A 22,770-nucleotide genomic window follows, 5' to 3' on the forward strand; every position below is an offset into this window, starting at 1 on the left:
ATTTAGAGGCCCCAAGAGGAGAACATATGAAGAAAGAAGAACATATTCAGTGTTGAATATTATTGAAATATCAAAATAAAACAAAGTATAAAAAGTTTATCGAATTTAATGGTGATGAAATCAGTGGTAAGCTTAGCGAGTACTGTTTTGATTGCTTGATAGTTTCTGATGATAGATTGTATTGGGTTAAAGAAATTGAGATTGAGAAATTGATGGGGAAAAGTAGACTGGAGACAATCTTCTGGAATGATTTTCTGGGAAATGGAGAAAAAGGATAGGGAAAGAGGAGAATAGGAGTTCAGGTTGGGAGAAAAATCTGTGCCTCATTTTTGAAAGGTGAGACTCAATTATGAAAGCAAACTTAAATTAGAGTCAGCAAACTCTAGCACATGTGCCAAATTCAGCCTTTTTTTAAAATAAGCCTTTATATTTGTACACAGATATACTCATTATTTATACATTTTTCATGTCTTCATTCATGCTACAATGGCAAAGTTGGTGTGCTCTAGACTATATAGCCCATAATGTCTAACATATTTACTACCTTGTCTTTTCAGAAAGAGTTTGCTGACTTCTGCTCCAGATCAAAGAAATGTCTTGGCTATATAAGAAACAGAGAAGTAAGCAGTAGGGTAAAATTGCCTAGAAAGTAAGAGAGTATTATAGGAGTCATTCAGACATGGGTAGTATTAAACTCTTGGAAGTAGTACACAGATAAAACTACCTATAATTTGAAGACTATTCTCCTCAGGGTCTTTAAAAAGAACTCTACAAATCTGAACATCATTAGCAATTATAAACAAGATTAAATGAACAAAATTGATATGCAGAAAGCAAGACTAAAGGAAAATACATTTTGAAGGAATCTACCACTTTAAAGAAAAAAATATATTTAATGAGCCAAGAATCTTATTTGGGATTGTGTGTGTACAGATACAAGGAGTTCATTGAGTCTCATTTACAGTTTTCAGTATAGTGGTCCATAAGATTTCATGAACAAACAAATAAGAAAAGGTGTTTAAGAAACAGTAATTTTGATATAAAATTTATAATATTTGCTCAATATATTCAATAAGGAACTTTACAAAGACAGTTTTTGGTGTATATTTTACATATTTCAAGGAAAAATAATTTGCGTACTATTTTAACCATTTCAAAGCCAGAAAAAGACAAACAACTATATATTATTCACTGATAAAGAGAATGTAATATTGATTGCCTTATTTGAATAATAAAAATTCCAAATAAAAGTAAACTCAATGAGAGTTAATCTGGAAAATAATGCAACAAATTAATGACCATGTTATTTTAGAAATTCAAATAACACTTGATATTATAAAATAAAAACATAACAATTCATACTGTAAAAATTATAGTATGTGATAAAAAGATATGCCTCACCAAAAAAAAAAAAAAAAAAAAAAGCCACCAGGATGACAAAAATTCCTTTAATAAAATTCAGTGTCCTTTCTGGTAAATATGTATTTTATAAATGATTTTATTTATGATAATTGTAATAAATTAGATATGACTAAACAAAGTGATTTTTTTCCATTATTGTGAAAATAGCATTAAGTCCAATGTTACTGAATACTAATATAGGTAAACATATATTTTTATGTATAAGTGAATGAATAAAGAGAAAGACAAAATGAGCTGCGTGCCGTGGCACATGCCTGTAATTCCAGTGGTTCAAGAGGTTGAGACAGGAGGATCCCAAGTTCAAAGTGAGCATCAGCAACTTAACAAGGTCCTAAGAAACTCAGGGAGACCCTGTCTCTAAATGAAGACACACAAAAAGTGGCTGGGATATTGCTCGATGGTTAAGCACCCCTGGATTCAGTCCCCAGTACCAAAAAAAAAAAGGAAGAAGAAAGATAAAATGAATGAAATACAATAGGTCATTTCATTAAGAATAAAAATAGTTGCTCCACCACATCATAATAATTATGTAATATTATTCTAAAACCTTTAGTTAATAGAATATGGAACTATAAAAAAATGAAAGTTAAGTGCTATAATTTTATATTTTCTATATTACAAAGTATTTTTGAACTAGAAATTTCAAAAGCATTAACTTAAATCTACTAAAATTAATAGTTATAATCAAAATATTGATAACTATCTATACCTATATAAGTATACATTATATCTCTTAGAATTTAAAAATAAAGCAAATCAACTCTGGATTCATGAGAATGATACAAATGGAGCTCTATGCCCATTTTTATACTATTATTAAAGATTCTTTAGAACAATGGTAAAGATTTCCATCACTTAAAAATGAATTCATATGCTTATATAACCCTAAATAAAATAACGTGTGTGTACATGGAAGGTACAATAGAGAGATACAAAATTTTATCTCAAATAAAATGCAAAAGATAACCCTAAAACAATTTAAAATGTGTATAATTTGCTGGTTGTATCAAGGACAACTGTTTATAAAATTTAAAATATATTGTAAAACTTTAATGCTGTTTAAGGATATGGGAATGACACAATAGTAGAGAGTGTATCCATAAGAAGATATTGAAAATGCAAAAATGATTTGGGTATATGAAAATTTTGTATTACTGTCATATAAAACATCCTTGAAAAATTATAATTATTTAGTGGGAAAAACAAGTTAATTCTCTATTTTGTATCATATACAAAGTAAATTTTAAATAGAGCGTGAATTATATGTAAAAAAATAAACTTGTAGAGGAAATTATCAAAGCATAATGTATGTTTGTTATACCCATGATGGGAAAGGTCTTTTAGAAAATAAAAGCAATTTAACAAATTATAATGAAAACTTATTATACTGGATTTCAAGGACTGTTCATATGCTGTATGTCAAAATAAGTAATCACATAACACAAATTTTTTTAAAAAATTCTACTGTCTTAGATTCAAAGATATAAACACCAAAAAATAATCTATCCAGCTGGGAAAATAGCTCAGTGGTAAAGTATATGCTTAGCATGCATGAGACCTTGGATTTGATCCTCAGTACTGCAAATAAATAAATAACCTGTTAACTTGTTATAAAATGGATAAATATTATTGGCAATATATGCTGAAAAATGAAAACTCTTGTAAAACATGGGGTAATACAAAAAGGTACATTTTTTAAAAGCAGTTTGGCAACATGATTAACTTTCATTGCTTTTGGTCAAGTTTTTCCCTTCGAGGAATGTATCTTCATGAGGAGTTTATTTAAGATATAGGTATGACCATGAAACAGAATCATAACTGTCCACTGGAAAAAAAAAAAGCTTAAGTAAAATATGGCACATTTTAGCGTTAAAATTTTTAAAGAATTTTAATAAATACTCCTCTATGTCACAAAATGTGAATTTTAAAGAAGCAGTATACAAACTTACATAATTTCCAATATCAGAAAATTTTGTATAATTCCCATACTCACATACCTGTGCGTATAAGAGAAGAAAATACACCAGAATTTCTAAAGTATTATCTTTGCATATAATGTTTTTTTAATAACAGTTTTGTTTCATTTATAAATAATTTCATGTTTTCAATACTTCAAAATTTTGTATGGATGCATTCATTTATTTTATAAGTAGAAAACAATGGAAGATAAAACCCATTGTCAATCCACAAAATTATGTGTCCACATTTCAGAATAAACTATCTTTCTAAGTGTTTTTATAAGTACGGTAAAAATTAGTTTGATAATGTTGTATGACACAATGATATATTTGCTTATAAAATTAATCACCAGGTTTCAATAAAGTTTCAGAAAAATTTCAATGAGAAAGAGAAATTATTTTCTTTTCCAATAATCTTTGTGAATCTTCATTTTTTGTTGAAGAATCACATATGTACATGTTTGTATGTATTTATTCCCAAGAAAGATGTTATACCAAAATTGAAGGGGAAACATATTGGGAAACTGATTTTGAATCATCTCTTACCTTCCAATCATTTGAGAAAAGAACATCATCGTGGACAGACAGCAAAAGGAATTGTAATTTGCAAAAGGTGAAAATTTTATATTTAAAGTTTACAATCTGTTACAAGTTACAAGGTTGGGATCTAGACAGTATTTTGTTATTGTTGTTTGTTTTGGTACTAAGAATTGAATCCAGGGGTGTTCTACCACTGAGCTCCATGTCCAATCCTATTTTTTTTTTTTTTTTTTTTTTTTTTTAATTTTGACATAGGGTCTTGCCGAATTGAAGAGGCTGGTCTTGAATTTGGGATCCTCCTGTCTCAGATTCCCAAGTCACTGGGATTACAGGTGTGCACCACACTGCCTGGCTTAAGCAATGTTTCTCAAAATTAAATAAAAATTAGAATGAAAAAAAATTCTGACTAAATCACTAAAGCCCATGACCCAAGATGGGGAGAAAAAATATTTGCATAAAGAAGGTTTAGGGTTAGCAGTTCTGTGGTTGGTCTCTTTGGTTCAGAAATTGCAGTGGGAACAGGTGCATTTGGGATCCTTAAATGTAATGGAAACAAGGGGATCCAGGGTTGCAGAGTCCTGGCTGAGCTCTTCATTACCATAGACAAGGTAGGCATAGTTACCAGGATGACAACAAAGCCATAAGAATAGCCTGGTTCACAAGAGACATAAGATGTTGGCTAGTGGACCACATTGTCCCTAGAAAAGAAGTGCATGGGCAGTCTACTAAATTCTTACTTGGTTTGTATAAGCACAAGAATTCCAGGTTGAAGTAACTGAATTCTAACTTGAATCACCAAGAGAGAATCACAACTCTACAAGCTAGTCCCAGACATGAGCCAGTTTACAAACACACAATACATTGAATGAAACCGAGACCAGATCACCTTCAGCAAATGATCTGCTACTCTACCAAAATTATAGTGTTCCTTTCTCCAATTTCACCTCATAGGGATCTGCAGCAGTTTACCAAGGTGACTGTGCATTGAGGAATGTGAAATAAACAGATTTGGGGACTCACTGGACAATTATTGAAGTGACACTAACATCTGATGATGCAAAACATCACTGTGATCCTCCAGTCAGAGAAAAAACTTAAGGAGGTCAGGTGATGACTGGAGATTTAGTTCATGTACATCTCACAGTAAGTTGTGGGTCCCTGAAGCCATCCTGTGGTTATTTCCTCAGTTCCATAAAATCAAATTATAATAGTCATATCAACAAACAGAATTCCCCATATTGGAATAATCTGCTTTTCCAGTCACAAAGCAAACCATTTTTCTTCTCTAGCAAAGAGAGGAGTCTTCTTTTGTCTTTTTGCTCTGCTTGTATGGAGTTTGAATTTGCTAAGGACCTTTCCCAGTGTTGCCCTCTCTATTTAATACCACACAAGGGTATCACAGGAAATAATCCACAAGGAAACTTAGAAATGTATGTCAACTTAAAAGGACACAAAAATAAGAACAATGCAATATGTGTTTCTGCAAAAAATAAGAACTGATTACTATTAATAATTACACACATCAAAGCATTAAATGTGTATTATATATGTATATGTATATGTGTGCACAGGCACAGAGCTGTATGCTACATATCAATGTCTCAGTTAATGCAGTACTGTGTATATGACGGTGGTCCATAGGATGACATTCCCCAGTGACAGTTTAGCCATCTTAGTTTGTGTAAGGGTACTCTACAATGCTCACACAATGATGAAATGAAAAATCCCCATTAAGAAGCATTTCTCAGAACATGTCCCTGTTTTTAAGCAATGATCGTGTATGTGTATGCTTCAGAATTGTCAGTTCTTGAAATTAGTTATTAACTTTTTAATCCATAAGGGATATTCCATATATTGTTGAAAGTTCCTATTTGTGATGCATAAACATTTGGAGGATTCAAACTTCCTTCACTTGTTAAGAAAATGAACTGAAAGAGCAATACTTGATGAGATTGGAAACTTATAAGTTGTTTCTATAACCCATTTCATCTTCAGAGTTAGTAACAATAAAAGAATTATAAGTTTTGCTTCCTGAGAAAGGTGAATAAAATGTTCAGTCAAGGGAATATTTTACAAATCTTGGGGTATTATTAAATATTACTGTGTCAGGTACCCAAACTAAATTACAGCTCAGACAAGGGACTGAAAGGTCAGGTTTATTTTTCACTTCAGTAAAAATGTAACCACAATACTTGTTTCTACATCAGGGAGGATTATAAGCATCATTATAACTAGTAATAACAATGAAAATAATACAGCCACATTGAATTTTTGCATTTTTCAGTAGACATAGGGCATATAGTTAATAATCATTTATATTTACACTGACTCTTTTATGAAGGAGTTTAGAGTGGTTTTTCAAATAATACCTCATTAATCATTTCAGCAAGTTACTTGGAAAGTTATTATCCCAGTTCAATAGATAGAAAAATTTATATCAAAGAAAGGTCAGATATATATTTACTTGTCCAATATTAGAGAAGTAAAGTGAATCAGTTTCAAACCTGAGACCTCTGTTTCACCCTTGATCCAACCACTGGACCAATGCAATATCAGTCCATGTTGTGGTTAGACCATCAACCTGAAGGCCTTCAAGGCTGACCTCTCTGCTATTACTTTTATAGATCTATAAACACAGAAGAGAATATCAATTTTTCATCTAAGATGACCAAAAAAAGGCTTAGGCATCATTAATTCATATTTTCATTTTTTCCTAGTCCTTTAGAAATACTCTATGACTATTGATATCAATTTAAATTTATAAATATCAAATATTTTAATAGATGCATCATGATCAAAATGAAGATGTAATAAACAAATGATGTATTTAGGACTTCATTTGAACACAAATGTACTTCATACATTTATTAAATTATTACAAGAAATAATAAATCACACCTTTAATTCTCAATAGCTCAATTATGTAGATGTCGAGGAGCAGAAGAAAGAACCAATGAGTCAGTAAATGTGACTTGAAGAAAGAGGGAAAAATTGAAAAATATTGTTTGTTTGTTTTAATAAAATCACTGTAATTTCATTGCTTACCTAGATCCTAAAGAATAACTTCTCTTAGCCTATCAATATTCAACTTTGTATGCTCTGAAACAAATTTGCTGTTCAAATAAACATTCAAATATAATGAATTTTTTTTCCATTTTTAAGTTCCATGAGATTTGAAGATTCTAATAATTGAAATATTGGATAAAAATGAAAATTAAACATGCGTGCTAGAGGTTTTGAATTTATACTTTCTTTCTTCAACTTAGAATTTTGTTTTAAAACCTGACTAAAATCTGTACTGTAACTAATTTTTATAAGAAAAAAAGTGTTTTCAATAAATAAGGCAAGGAATAAGATGATCTTTCTTGCTAGATTTGATGAATAATTCTTTGACCCTATCTTTGAGGTCTGAGAATTCAGTAAAAGCTGTTAAAGCAGAAAATACAACCTTCTAAGAGATGTAAGTGTAGAGATCCCAAAATTCAGAAAACAGACTGAACTGAGGCAATGACAGAGCCAACAAAAAAACAATTTATGACTTTAAATTCCTTTTTTCATATATATCTAGTCAAAGGATTTGCTTTGTATACAAATCATATAAACCTGACAAGTTAGTATAGAGCTAGGTTTATTCAAAAATCAAATATGTATTACTCTACTGATTTTATATATTTCAGCATTTTAGAAATAGTTACATAAGACGTGGGTGTTTAGTTTGATGTGTCCCTTTAAACACAATAATATTTCAGTTACTTTTATATTTGTGTTGAAGGGTATCATTTATGTAACATTAAGATATTAGGATAATCATTTTCATGTGAAAACAATATTTCTAAATACAACCTTGGTTATGCCTGTGTTTTTTATTGTTTGATTTGATAAGCCAGGCATCAGTTTTAATATATGTTTTTCTTTTAGTCATGCTTCTTTATAAGTTTTGTACAAGATATATCTGAAGATTTTTAAATTTTCATCATTTTCCCACCTTTTCTTAATGTGTATAAACTTTGCTGTCATTTCACTTGCAAATCTTGTATTTGTAAATATTGCAATATAGTTGATGAAGTCAAATATTTTTTCAAAGGGCTCATTTTGCATTTATCTAGATCTTAATTTCTCTTGATAGTATTTAAACCCTGGAGCAGGAGTTTAAATACATGGGCTTTGTACCTATCTAGCTGTATCAAGCAGATATTCATTTAAAAACCAATGGTTTTTGATACCATAGGAAATACTGTGTTTTACTCAACCTTCCTCAACTTACAATTAAAATTTTAATGGCTTATGGAGAGCATGCGAAAAATAGCCCCATAATTTCTCTTCCCTCTTACGAATATTGAGATTTTTATTAAACTGACTCCATGAATGATGGTTCTTCTGGTACTATAAAAAGCAATTTTAATTTTTAAAATATATTCAACAGCACTTCATGCTTTTCACTGGTCAAAAGACGACCTAGTTTTTAAAACTTCTAGTGTCTTCAGATACACACAGGTTGCCACTCTTTCACATTGATTTAGTGAATCATGAAAAACTCAAATGAAAATTCAAATGAGTCACCCAAGTACCCAATAATATTACCGAACAGCTTCTAAAGTTTAACACTGTCTGTAATGCAGTTCTTGAGTGTAGAAAAGTCTCCATGAATTAAAGTTCTATAATCACGTGGAGATTATAGAGTTTTCTCAAAAGTTGTACATTCCTAAGATGGTAGTCAGATTTCACAGTTTAGAATCTTTAGAGAGCAACCAATTATTCAAACTCTGCCCACGAGATGCAAATACCAGCTAATTCTAGAAAAACTAATTGAACCAGTTTTAGTCAGTATGAAAATCTTTCCTAATTTAGCCATGTCAGACCTTTTTGGCAGCTATCATTCTTCACCACTACCATTTGCAAATTCTAATGAAAACGCTATTCAAAAAGAGATTTTAATTGGATCAAATTCTGACAACCAATTTTTTAAAAGCAGTTATAGTTTTAAGTGCTTTCCCAACAAGTAGCTACTTGGCAGAATTTAAGAGACAAGTATGTGTGAGCACACACACATGTGCTCAGGTGCACTGTGTGTGCATGTTACATATTCCTCTGAAGCATGGATAAAGTATATGACTATTCACCTCAACACACCAATTTTTAACAACTCAAGAAGCTCTTTCTATTCTCATTACCAAATGAACATAAATAGCTCATTTTTCCTCAATACCTCATCTCACTTTTTTTAGTCCTGAAAATGAATAGAGAAATTTTTAAAAATTTACTAACCTAAGGATTGCTTTGGGTTGGAAAAATACAGTCCTAGTCTTCTACAGACACTCATTGAGTGACTGGTCAAAGAGAAATTAAGTAATTAACCCAAAGTTGCAACAACAATGCCAATATGCAGTATAGGTACAGAATTAACTACCATTAATTATTTTAAAAAAGAATTGTAGACTGTGAAGATGAAAAATAGTATTTAAGATAATAAAATGTTTAACTTAAGTATAGTCCTAACTAACAAATCCTGGTTTTTTTGTAACCCAAGATTTTTTTTTTTACTAATATTTCCAAAGATTCAAAGTGGACACTAATTCTAATGAAAACAATTTATATTTCTCTTTCTCATCTTGTATCCCCTGCCCCAAATACATATGTGAATATAAATACAAACTCACATACAAATCATACATCTACACATGTACAAATATATCCTATAGGAATATATAAAGTATGGTTTCAATTATAACATTCTATGGTGACACAATATTCAACCACCTAAATAAAGCTCACTTTCTATAGCATTAATTAAATTCAATACTGGACCTGTTCCACTCAGAATCCTCTTTTAACATAGAATGTGCCTTAGAGTCCTTGGAAAGTCATCAAGTACACTGTAAAATGACAACTTTTAAGGTGTCAAAAGAAGTTAATATTACAATTAAATCAGTAATTTGAACTTGATGTAATGCCTTCAATAAATATAAATGTGAATTGGCCTATACCACCCACTGGAGCAGTGAAAGTAATACTAAAAAGTTCAAGCCTGTCAACAAATATGTTCCTTTACCATACTTACTTTGAAGAGTGAAATCAAAATGTCAAATATTTGTAAAATATGTACCTAAATTATCACCTATATTACTATTTTCTCATTAGCCATGCTGTCTGTATTATGGGAAAATAAAATATTACATTTTGATTATTGAATATCTAACACAATTTGGGTGGAGAATCTCTTTAGAGACTACTTTGATTTAACATTTCACCATTTGTATTTCTTTTCAAATGTAAAAGTAAAACTAGAAATGTCTTTTTTTGTCCTGTATTCACACTGGCTAATTTTACAATTTATTCTTTATAACATGTAAGGGAAAATTTGGTGTACAGATTTTTGTAATTTCATAATCTATGAACATTTTAATGAGATATAATTATAATCAAAATTATAATTTCATAAGCTACTTTCAAAGTAAATATTTCAATTTTCGCTATTTTAAATAACACACCTAAGTTTTAAGCCAAGAGGTATCCTGTGGGTCTTCAGTTTTCTTTTCTGAGTACTTACTGAGGACAAATTAAATGATTCAGTTCAACCAAGCACACTGATCCACTCAGAGTATGATGATTGAGATGTATGTGTCTCTTGTACTCATTCCATTAATCATATTAATTATTCATAACTATCTTCCTCTATTCCTGTTTTATAGATACAAGAACTTTTACTGCTAAGTTATTATAAGATTCTTTCTCAATTTATCAGTATGATATGTGCACATGGGCTTTTCAAAATTAAAACCTGCCAAGTTTTAAATAATTAAAATTATTTAATTTGAAAATTGCATGCTATTTGTATGCAGTTGCTTACAGATGTCATTTCAATAAAGAAATTTAACACCTCTAATTTTAAAGAAATAGTTACAATGAATATTTTAACTCCATTTAGGATATCATAACTGAATACAAAATTAAGTAGAAAGTGAAATTTTCAATTTAATACAATTTTTTTCTTCATGGCACAATCTTAGAAAATTAACATTTGTTGCTATGATTTCTAGTAAAATACTTATGGTGTTATTGGGTAGAATTTGAGTTTAAATTCTAAAAACTATCTCATAAAATCATGTTACATTGGATTAATTGTTCTTTAGCTTCTAAACTGTCAGTGTTTGAAATTTATGCAAACAATGCAGAGTTCAAATTCAACATACATTTACTCTTCCTAAAATAATTTTAAACTTAGGAAAATCATTCTTCTTTCTTGATTCCATTTTGTAGAAAAGTTTTCTCTACAGGGATATTTCTCAATAGGAGTAATTTTTCGCTGGGTCAACAAATAAGTCAGGATAAACTGGGGATTTCTGTAATAACAATTTCTTAGAATTTGCTTTTCCTTATTCTTTTTCCACCTATAACTGCGATGGTTGTTGGCATTGCTTGCTTTAATGTGTGTATGTTTAAAAAAACAAGTTAATATTCATCTACGTATAGCTTTTAGGGCATCCTGTACCTTCCCAAGTGAATGCAATGGGGTTAAATGGATAGCCTACCATTTTCCACTTTTTAAGGCATGGAGAGTTTGATCTGCCCTAGTCATTGTCATTTTGACTCAACAGCATCATTACAATAGTTAACAGAATTATTAATTGTTTAATGCCTTAATAACCACTTAATTCTCAACAATGCTAGAGCAATTTCACAAACTTATACTCCACCTATGCAATACACAGAGTACCAGGTTTGGTTTTTGTTTTTTTTTTGTTTTTTTTTTTTTCTTTTTTTCCTATCCTGGTAATGCCTAGAGTCTTACAGGAATAACCTATATTATTTAAACATTGGAAAACTTTTAGAACACCTGTTTTTAGGCCCTAATTTGTTGAGAATCTTTCTACCTTCTTGGTGATTTTACTACACAAAGATTACCATTCTATTCCAGAAGTCAAGAGTAAGTGAATGAAGAGACCTGGATTTTCCTTTTGTTTTATATGTTACTATCCTCTAAGAGGAACACAAATATAAGAAGAACCCAGAATAAAACAGTATGACTTTGTGTTACTTATATTCACATTATATCCATGTGGGCCTGCAAGAAAAACATCAAGCTTTATTAGACTTTTATAGAAATATTTTATTTCCTTTATTTTTAAGGGCAATTGCTTATACAGATTTTTTTCAGGGATTTATTATCTGAGATTCCGTCTCTTCACTGATACACAAAAAAAGGAGAAAATAGACTCTATGGAGAACAGTTCAATAGTTCAAATTGTACTGAGTTGGATATTGTTTCAAATTCAGTGCTCTGTCTGAAAACATTTTCAATAGCATCTGTATATAGGATTATGGAAAAAATTGAATATATATTATCAAAGAGAAAATCATGTTTTCCAACTGTTATAACTAATATTAGAAAGGGCAAAGTCTTTAAATGCTCATTAAAACTCTTCTGAAAAAGTAATCATCTAAAATCAGATTCTAAAAGAGCATTTTGCCAGAGCACAACCTCTCTTCACTAGTTTATTCCAGCAACAAGGCCTGGGCAGTCACAGTCTTTTCAACATTATGATCAGTTTTACCAAGAAAAGAGCAATTACATCCAGTGTCACTTATTGACAATCAGAAGCTTGTTACTACTTTTCTAATCATTAACACATTCCTATAAGTGATTTTTAAAATTAAATAATAATCAGAAACTGACTCCAAATTTACTCTCCTGTATATGAAAATAGCATATCACGAAATGCATACCCTTGTTCAAGGCTGCTACAGAAAGGGAGAATGCCCAGAACAAACCTTACTCCTTTTATTTGCAAATATTTGCATCACTTAATTTTGGGTAAGATTAAGAAGAAAACATGTCATTTCTTTTGGGGATGACAGCAAAACTGACAAACAGTACCTATTATGCCTGTCATTATGTTATTGCTAAATCATCCACAACACTGTTCCTGATATTAGTTACCAGGGACAAAGCCAAAACATGGAATTGAAGTTTCATTCTCATTACACTCAAATAGCCAGCAGTGGGGGGGAAAGCCTTTGAAAAGTGATTTATGTCCCAGTAATTTAAAAAATAATAACAAAAAGGGGTGAAAGGAAGGAAAGAAGGAAGGAAGGAAAGATGGAAGAAGGGAAGGAAGGAGAGACGGAAGGAAGGAAGGATCCTTAAAAGCTTGATACAATTACACAGTAGGCCTCTGACATTCTCTATGCTGGTATAATAACTAAATGACAAGTGGCAGGGCTATGAGATCCCTGTTGCATGCTTTAATTAAAACTGAAAATTTACAACAAAATCAACCCTTGGGTAAAGTGCTCTTTGGTTTAAATCTTCTTTGTTACCTCCTGAAATTTTGGTAATCTTACTTTGTTTTTAAATTAAGCTGGTCCCTCCTTCTTTACTTCATTACAAAAGTCAAATACCAAGAACCAGACATAAATTTCAGAATATAAAGAGTTTCATTTGTGTGTGTGTGTTTAAGTCCAACCCCTGTATACAAACTGTTAAAAAAAAAAAAAAAAAAACAGGTGTTTCAACATAATGCTTTATTCCAACTTAATCTCATCCTTGAATGAACTTCCTTCAAGTTTCAACCATTAAAAAAAAAAAAAAGCAGTCAATTTCCTGGTGGTTGTAATTTAATTAAGTAACCTTTCACACTGAGCAAAACCCAAAAGCAAAAGGGTCATTAATCTTTCTAGTGATTAGAGACACCTCTAGAGCTTCAAACATTTACCTCTCCTTCCCCGAAGTAGAAATGCTTTTAGGAGGATCATGGTTCATACCTCACATTCCCTGGAGCCAGAGATGGTATATGTGCACGGCCCAGATCCATTGACCGATATATCCATGGTCTCAGAGTTTGTAGGCTTGTAGTCCACATAATACTCCTGTAAAGGGGAATTCATTTGTCTTTCAGACTCTCTGGCCTTTTTCCGCCGCCTCTTCATAAGAGAGTGTTGCTGGAGTTGTTTCATGCTGGCTGGATAGCGTTTCCAAGACACATAGATTACCAAGAGGATCATGGCCACCGAGAGAAACAGAGCCACACTCCCTGCAATAATTTTGTGAAATGAAACATGCTCATACTCTTGCTCTGTGCCAGGAATTTGGAAGCCTGGTGAAGGGCTTGGTGTTTCAAGGGTGAGTTGGGTGGCATCTGGTTTAAAGATGGTAGGTTTAGGGATAACCAGAGGCTTGTGGGGAGTTTGGGGCATCAGGTGCGATCTCTCTGTGTTGACCACCTGGACTTCAGAACAGATGTTATATGTTTCCACTGCATCACTAACCTTTTCGCCCTGGATGTGCTTAGGTCCTGCACATATCATGGTGCTTTCTTTATTACCTTTGAAATTCTTAAGCCAGTAATATAGAGGACAGATGCTCCGACTGCATTCCCACATATTTCCAGACAAGGTAATGGATATTAATGATATCCACGCGTTCACAGTTTCCTGTGAGATGTTGGTGAGCTTATTGGAATCCAAATTCAATTTCTGCAAATTGGGGAGGCATTTAAATGTGCCCGGTTCAATTCCTTGGATGTCATTCCCTGATAAATCCAAGTTGTGTAAGGAACTCCAAGTCCATGTCAAGCCTTGGCTAATGGAGCGAATCCTGTTCCACTGTAAGTAAATCGAACGGAGGTTGAAGAGACGTGGAAAATGAGCAAAGTTGATCTTGGAAAACTGGTTGTGCTCCAAGTGGAGCTCCTTTAATTTCAAAAGCCCAGCAAAAGCATTTCGGGATAGGCTTCTAAGACGATTGTACCCCAAATCCAGAAAGTCAAGATTCCGACAGTCTTGAAAAACTCTTATCGGCACAGTCTTGAGTGAGTTAGATCTCAAGTGCAAAATGATGAGTTTCCGAAGGCCTTTAAATTGTTCAGATTGCAACGTCTGAAGTTTATTGTAGGAGAGGTCCAGATTGCGGAGATTGGGAACTGGGTGAAATGTTTTATTGTGCAGATAGGTAATTTTGTTGGAGCTTAAAATTAATTCTTTGAGTCGACGGATCCCTTGAAATGCATCTTCATCCACTGAGCTAATGTAATTATGGTCGAGATAAAGCCATATAAGCTGGTTAAGGCCGGCAAACTGATTGGATTTGAGCTTCTGAATGCTGTTGAACCTTAATGATAAGCCTTGTGACCCTCCAGAAATGTTCTCAGGAATATCTGCGAAAGCATGAGACTCACAGTACACAATTTTGCCATCACATCTGCAGTTCTTCGGGCAAGCTCTCTGAGCCCCCGTGAGCACAACAAGCAGCAGTGTAGGAAGTAGCACCAGAACCACACTCATGCCTTTCAGCTGCGTAATTAAATGGAAACCTACAATATTAAAAAGAAGACAGATGCACATTGTGAAGCTATTAAAATACAGCACCACCAGCTTACTCATATCAGGGCATTTTGTCTAGGGCAGTAATGGGACAGTTGATTTAATAACACATTTAACTAAAGCCTCATTTTCTTCAGTGTTGCATATTTGCTGTTTAGGTTTCATTCTTTCTTCCTTGATCTTCAAATCACCACAGAGCTGTAGAACTAAGAAAAGGCTTTCCGAGTTTCAGGAGTTCCTGCGTATCTCAACACAGAAGAGCACAGAGCCTTTCTCTTCACTGAAAGCTGACATTTTAATAACAATAAAATTTGACTAGTTACTGTGTTGAATAACAGTACCAAAAAGAAATGTACTACTGCGAAACTGTGACTTGGTAAACCCAGTACTTGCACATCTTTCCTAGTTGAGCAAAGAGCCTGTGATTTAGCAAACGAGCTTCAGGAAGCTGTCAAGGTAATCCAAGTTTGTCCTGCCTGAATTCGTACACTTATTGCGTAATGGGATGGAAAGATATGAGCTCTGAAAAATGGCATTGGGTCTAGCATAGGCAGCCCATGAAGCATGGTATGAAGACTAATAACAGCAGGAGGTACTCTCAATTTGTTAATAAGCATATATTGTTGCGTACTGTGACTCCAACCCCAGTGACACATGAGCTAGGAGACAGATGTACCCCTATCAGACAACACTCCAAAGTTAAGACTGTCAAAATCTTACTAAATATTTGCATAAAATGCAAAATAATCTTGTGCATATTAGTTTGCTGTTATTTTTCAGAGTCACTTTTGCAAATTTTAAGGGATAAACAAGGAAAGAAACAGCAGACTACCGACCCCCTCCCCACCATCCGGACCTGCTCACATTTCTCACTGACTTTTTTTTTTCCCCCTGCCTCCATTAACTTCAGAAAGCCTGCAAAGTTGCAATCTATTGGCACTTATGCTGCATTTCCAAGTCATTGCATGTTAAGGGACTTCTTTCCTCTGTCGACAGTAGATTTATTATTTCTTAACGGTGAGAAAAAAAAAAAAAAAAAAAAAACTACCGTGTGCTGCAGTTTTTTTCTCTCTCTTTAATATTCATATTTTAACTGAGAGGCATTCAGCCAAACCCCTAATCTAAAAACCCTCCTTCTTCTCAAACAGTTAAGTTTTTTTTTTTTTTTTTTTTTTAAATTTAAAACTCGATCTTGCTCTGTCCTTTTGCCAGCTACAGACTCATTGAAATACATTCCAGCTCTCCCAGACAGTAGAAAGGGGGGTGGGGGGAGCCAGTCACACTTGAAAAAATAAGACTGGCAAATGACTGCTGGAAATTTGGAAGCTGTGTTCAGGATACAGCTTCAAAGATAAGACAAGCCCTTGTGCAACCTTTGATAAAGTAAGGACCCCACCCCAACACACACACACACACACACACACACACACACACACACAGTAAAGTGTTAACAATCTTCCTGACAGCAACCAGAAATACAAGTGTGGCTAATATTAACAAGGAACAGAAGCAAACACAATATTTATCTCATGCTCAATTCCCAAGCTGTGGATACGCAGGCGGCAGAGACGGTCTTAAAGATATTTCTCAGGAGTCTGTTTAAGTCCGCGTTATGCATTTATAGATTAAACAAAAAACACTGCAAAAAGGAAAATGATCTAAAAATATAATAGCAACTATAGTGAGTCAACTGGCAAACTCAAGGCTGCCGCTTTTTGCCTGTTTCCACGTCTTTTATCAGCTAATGCCAGGACTGAGGAGAGGAAAGCTAGAGGATCAGCTTTGCTAAGAAGGAAACAACAAAAGTTCACTTACCCATCCTTTGTCATCCAAAAACGTTTCCCCCCTCTCTCAGCTTTCTTCTTATTTGGTCTCTCTTGCTGAAATCACCACCACCTTCATGACACAGTGCGGCTGTCATTCACACCATTCTGATCCCGCATGTGAGCTAGTAGCCCCATACAAACTTCCCCGGAGAAGACAGGCAAAAAATATATATATACATATATATTTTAAAAAATCAGCACGGGGTGGGATGAAGGGGCAGGGAGGAGGAAGCGTTGTGGGGGGGGGCGAGGGGGGAGGGCCTCTAGGCTCTGAGGACCATTGTGTAATTCACCAGAGACCCATCAGCAGTAATTGGCAATCTGTGCAAAAGAGCTACAGCCCATTTCGGAGGTAACCAACTTCTCTGTGAAATGAGAGGAAAAAAATAAAATCTTCAGAATACCTGGCATTCCTTATTGTGCTGGCTTTTGCCATTCCCAGATAAAGCAATTCATCCTCTGGATTTTCAGTTCTTGAAGCAAGCAGGCCTCCTGTGCTGTATGAGACCCCAGTTTAAAAGCTATGCAGGCTAGGTTTATCCATTTAGCTGGTCAGGTTTAAAGTGTTTTGTAGCTGTGCTGAGAGGCAGCCCTTGTCTAATTCAGAAGGCTTTCCAGAGACTGATGATGCTCAGAGCTTGTTGGTGCTAATGCTTGAGTTTGTGATACACTGAGTGCCCTCCGCTGGAGAAAACAGATTGCACATTAAAGACAGGAACAAGTGAGCTTGTCAGTGGTGTGCAGCCTTCCCTTGCTCAGAAAGGGAAATTAAAGGTACAGGATCACTTTTTTCCCTTTCCAATAATATAAATTATGAAAGATTTATGCCAAAGGGTTCCTTCTAGTGACTGCAAATATTAAGCAGGATACTGCTTCTCTAAATATTACACAGTCCTTTTTACAAAGTTGTCTTGACCCCAATTTTTTTTCCTTCACATCACAGGTGATTTATCATCATTTCTTCAATGACAGAAATAACTTGAGTTTTATTTAATATTGTCATTGGTTTGTAATTATTTACATTTTTAAACTAACCACATAAAAGCATTCTTATTGCAGGGGGAGATGCAATTTGATCAATTGTGAAGATAGTTACATTTAAAAAATTAAAGTCTAATTAAAAATTCTCAGCACTCAACAATAACATACATTTTCTAATTTTGTGCATTTTATTGAACAGTGTAGAATGTGACTTTGTAAAAGTTAGTTTCAAGGCAATTGTCATATACACTTTTTTACCGTAAGTGAACATTAACTAAGAGATTAAAAGTTTGACAAGAGTACAATTTCACCTCAGAATTCTTAGTGTAACATTCTTAAACTCATTCACTTTTTTCTTATGCAAGTGATTTATTGTAATGTGCAATTCCAGTGAAATAAAAGCACTTCCATCCTATATTATTATGTTATTTCTCTAAAATTTCTAAAAATCCTCAGAATTGGGACAGGTAACTTAAAAAATCTATGATTTTCTTAAAATTCTAAGGACTATTAAAATCCTAATAATATAATGTACCACCTGCATTTTGTTCCCTATTTTTACTACTTTAATACGTAATTCTCTGGGAGATAACAACTTTTTGGAATAATCCAAGAGAATAAACCAATGGAATGCAGAAGAGAGATTATTAAGTAAGATTGCTAACCTAATTCAACAGATATGAGAACTTTAAATGAATTTTACATAAGCACCTAGAATTGCTGTGGATCATTGCAAATGAATATTTTTAGAAATAGCTTGGTTTTAGATTATTTGCCAAAATATTAATAATTAAAAGAGGCTTATCAAATGAATAACACACATAATTTGACTGAGATTCATGAGTAGGCAGTCACAGGCAATTGTCTAATTACTAAGATTTCTCCAGGAACAGAAAGGGATAACATGTCCCTCAAATATATCCTTTTCCCATTAACTGATACCTGAATTTCTATTTTAGAAATGTGTGCCTTTGGCTTAAGGCTTAATACCTATTAAAATGCAAATGCACACCACAAGAGGCAATATTATTGTGGTTACTGAAAGGAAATAAATCAATATAAATGATACACATATAATTTGTTCAAAGTACTGCAGTTTACATAGAAACAAATTTCACCCAAATATTCAATAGTAGATGATTGATTAGTTAAGCAAATATATATATATATATATATATTCATGAAAAATGAAAAGGAGTGGATGCCACCATTGAAATTACAATAAAGTTTTGAATTGGCCAACAGGAAAAGTATGACCACCATGTAGAAAGTAAGGAGGACAGAGACAGAAAACTCAAGTAACTAGAAGATGAAGAATCTGGTTATCTATATTCATAGTTTCATTTGCATGAGGGTAAAATAAAATGTTCAGAGATGATTTTTCTGGAAGATTTAACCAGGATATATTTGATTTTGCCTATTAAAAATACTTTGTCTCTTTTTCTAAGTATAACAAACATATTGTATGCATGATAGTTTTATATCCACATGTGAGTATAAGTTTTCTTTAGATAGCAGAAAAATATTGAGATATGAGAATAGCTTTTAAAGTAGACTAAAAAACATTTGAAGATGATAACCATCATCTTCATGTTTATAGTGTAATAATGGGGTAAAATGCAAGTTTTGTGTGAGATATCAAGAAAGAGACTGAATTCCAATGTAGGCACTACTATAACAGTGATATTGGCAATGCCATGTGTCTTATGTTACCCTATTCTAGATTAGTTTTACTTTGCAAATTGCCCCTGGTAAAGTTATTCTTCATTTTGCCCCTGTGACCCACATTTTGTAAGCCTTTAAGTGACTGAGAGGCTAACTGCAACCTTTAGCTATTGCAGGAAAGGAACTAGAAAAACCATGGTCCCAGGACCTCCTAATCCATAATCTTTCGTTTTTCAGAATTTGGAATATCTGATAGTCTTCAAATAGCATAAAAGTGCAAGCCAAGCATTTGCCAATCCTGTTATTTAATTAAAAGTGGAACTATGTTTAAACTGTGGGGAGATATGTGCTTGTTTAAAGAATTGTGGGGAAAGATAAAGAATTATGGGGACTGGCCTAGAAGATAATGGTCAGTTATTATCACACTGTCAGCAAAAGAAAGGAAAACATTCCCTGAGTGATGAAGAAGGTTCCTGAATCTGGATGCAACCCTCCTCATGCAGTCTTTCTATTATCCCACTACCAACCTTCCTTCTCTATAAAAGCCCCTTTCAGCAGTTGAGTTTCCTAAGATGGCCTTTGTTCAGAAAGAAAGAATTGGGTAGATAGTCAGCCATGAGCAGGTTCATAGGGAGTGGATGATGAAGGACAGTAATTCACAGGGAGGACATCAGACATATTCATCAATGAGAGCCCATAAGTCACAAAACTAGACAGCAGAAAACTTGATCTAAAGGGACAAATATCTGGAAAATGGAAATTGGAATGTCAACCCCTCTCCCTGCCACAGTAGAGTTGATTATAACCCCTTATGGCAACTGTTGTTTCAAGACCCATGTTACAACTATCTCTTGTAACCACGTCATCACTGACACCCTGCCACAGCCACTCCTTGTAACCAGGTCATCAGGAATCTCAAAAAGAAAATTTGCTAACGGTTATACAAAAGGCAATATAACACTTAAAGGGGTATGAGAAACTAAGGCAAGAACAGAGGGACCAAGATTCCTTTATAAACCCAGACTCTGTAAGAGTTGTGTCATTCTCTCCAGAGATGTCCACTCAGTGCCTGCACTGTGTGCTTATCTCACTTTCTTTCTAATAAACTCCTGCTTGTAACTCTGTGCCACCTATTTGAAATCCTTGCTGACAGATCACAGCAACCAGTTGCTGAGGTCACTTCAGCTCTGTGGATTTTTTTTACAGAGATAACACTCTGCCATCTTCCTAGAACCCAGAGTTTAAATAAACCCGGTTTCCTTCCTCCCAACTTTCCTCTCCATCTGTTGGTTTTTTAGTGACAAAGAGGTGGGTTTGGGTCTGGTAATATTAGATAATATGTATTATTTTACAAACAATATAGACCTAAATTGGTTTCAGATGTCTTGAACATACTGTGAGGATATAGTTGGGTAAAGAGAACTGAGAGTGGCAGAGAATTTTGTCTGGGAAATGTGTTTGAAAAGAGCTGTGCTGGTATCTCTTTTGTCCCTACATCACCTGCACACACACACACACACACACACACACACGCATACACAACCTTAACCTAAGGAAAAGAGGCAGGTATGTCAGCGTCTCTGCCTAAGTGTAGAGACAGGGGCTCCAACAATGAGTCCACCAGGCAGAAAAAGTGATTCCTGTTGGGACAATTCAAAAGAAAAATAAATGGGTTCTCCAGAATGAAGGAAAGTTAAGTGTTGTGTTGGAATTGGCTTTCACTTTCAGAATTTGTCTGGAAAAACATATGTACATATGCTTTTCATGAAAGAGAAGATGGCTGTGTAGTAAGTCAGCTTGGAGCCCTTTTAAATCTTGACAAGACTCCCCAGCAGGAAGCATCTATGATTGCACTGCCAAAGCAAGCACAAAACACAAACAGAAACCAATCAAGTGTGAACAGGCACCAGAAAGATGAAGAAAAATGTATCATCTTTGACCATTTTTGTTAATGGTGTTGTTAAGGGTCTATCAGAGCATCCAAGGGAAAAAAAATACCTTTCAATATCTCTGAGTTCAGAGATCTCACAAATCCTTTTCACAATAGTTTCAATCAGTCCAGAAGTCTCATGGGAAGGTCAGAAATAGCAGTTTATATGTATGGAGGTAAGAAGCAAGAATGAGAGAAGCTGACTCTACCTTCCTCCTTTCTCCTTGGTAGCACAGGCCCACCAGCAACTGGTCCTATCTGAGGGCTAGGGGAAAAATAATCAAGATTTACATGAAGTATAAAGTTGACTAATATAGTGGAACTAATATTTGCTTTTACTGACTTGAGAATTTATGAACTAAGGAAATAACACAATTTTTGTTACCTCATAAAGAATTCAGTGACCTCAACTTGGTAACTTGAAATTGATCACAGTGAGAGTATTTCTAACATAGAAATCAGCAAATATGTAATTTATTGTATGGTTACGCTTTCAGATTTGAGAAAGTGATCAAGAAAATATTAATAACAAACTCAACCTAAAAGCATACTGTGTCTGTGAAAGGAGGGAAAGGGGTATGGGGGTAGGAAGGATAGTAGAGTGAAACAGACATTATTACCTCATGTATGACTGCATGACCCATGTGATCCTAAATATGTATAAGCAGAAAAATGACAGATTACACTCCATGTATGATCTATCAAAACGTATAAATGCATTCTATTGTCATGTACAATGCATTAGAACAAATAAAAACATTTTAAAAAAGAAAATAGTGTACTAAGTCTGTAGCTATTTAATTGTAGATATCACAAAAATATAGAAATAGTTTTCCAATATTTGAAAACTATCTGCTGGTTGAGCAAATAAGTCATTCACATCATCAATAGGAAATGAAGTTTCAACATGTCTCTACATCATGTCACTTTTGTCTTATTAATATAAGACAAAAAATACTCATGTTGTGATTTTATTCAGAGTCAGTTGGTAAACATTTACTGGCACACCCCTGCACCTAAGGTTTATATATGTATTACTCCAAATGTGAAGTAGTTTTAACAACTACTTGCAGATGCTGAACTGGTTTGAGGAATCTACGTCTATCAATGTAGTATTAATACTACTCAA

General features: G+C 33.6%; 1 protein-coding gene across 5 annotated transcripts in view; it reads right to left on the reverse strand.

Moving 5' to 3' along the window:
* The window catches only part of LRRTM4 (leucine rich repeat transmembrane neuronal 4), a 787,905-nt gene extending 770,175 nt beyond the window's left edge, over positions 1 to 17,730 (reverse strand). For 2 of the 5 annotated variants that reach the window (XM_079110895.1, XM_079110898.1), the window contains exons 1-2: positions 17,470 to 17,730; positions 13,683 to 15,229 (exon numbers count right to left, since the gene is read on the reverse strand). In XM_079110895.1, coding sequence (XP_078967021.1) covers positions 13,683 to 15,229; positions 17,470 to 17,476 — 1,554 coding nt within the window. In that variant the 5' untranslated portion in view covers positions 17,477 to 17,730. Of the gene's footprint in view, positions 1 to 544; positions 643 to 13,682; positions 15,230 to 17,054; positions 17,206 to 17,469 lie in introns of all 5 variants that reach the window. The other 3 variants (XM_079110896.1, XM_079110897.1, XM_079110899.1) reach the window with 3 other exon arrangements.
* Between the last annotated feature and the right edge of the window lie 5,040 nt (positions 17,731 to 22,770).

The sequence above is a fragment of the Sciurus vulgaris genome, assembly GCF_902686455.1.
Source record: "Sciurus vulgaris genome assembly, chromosome: 14".
Classification (NCBI taxonomy): Eukaryota; Metazoa; Chordata; class Mammalia; order Rodentia; family Sciuridae; genus Sciurus; species Sciurus vulgaris.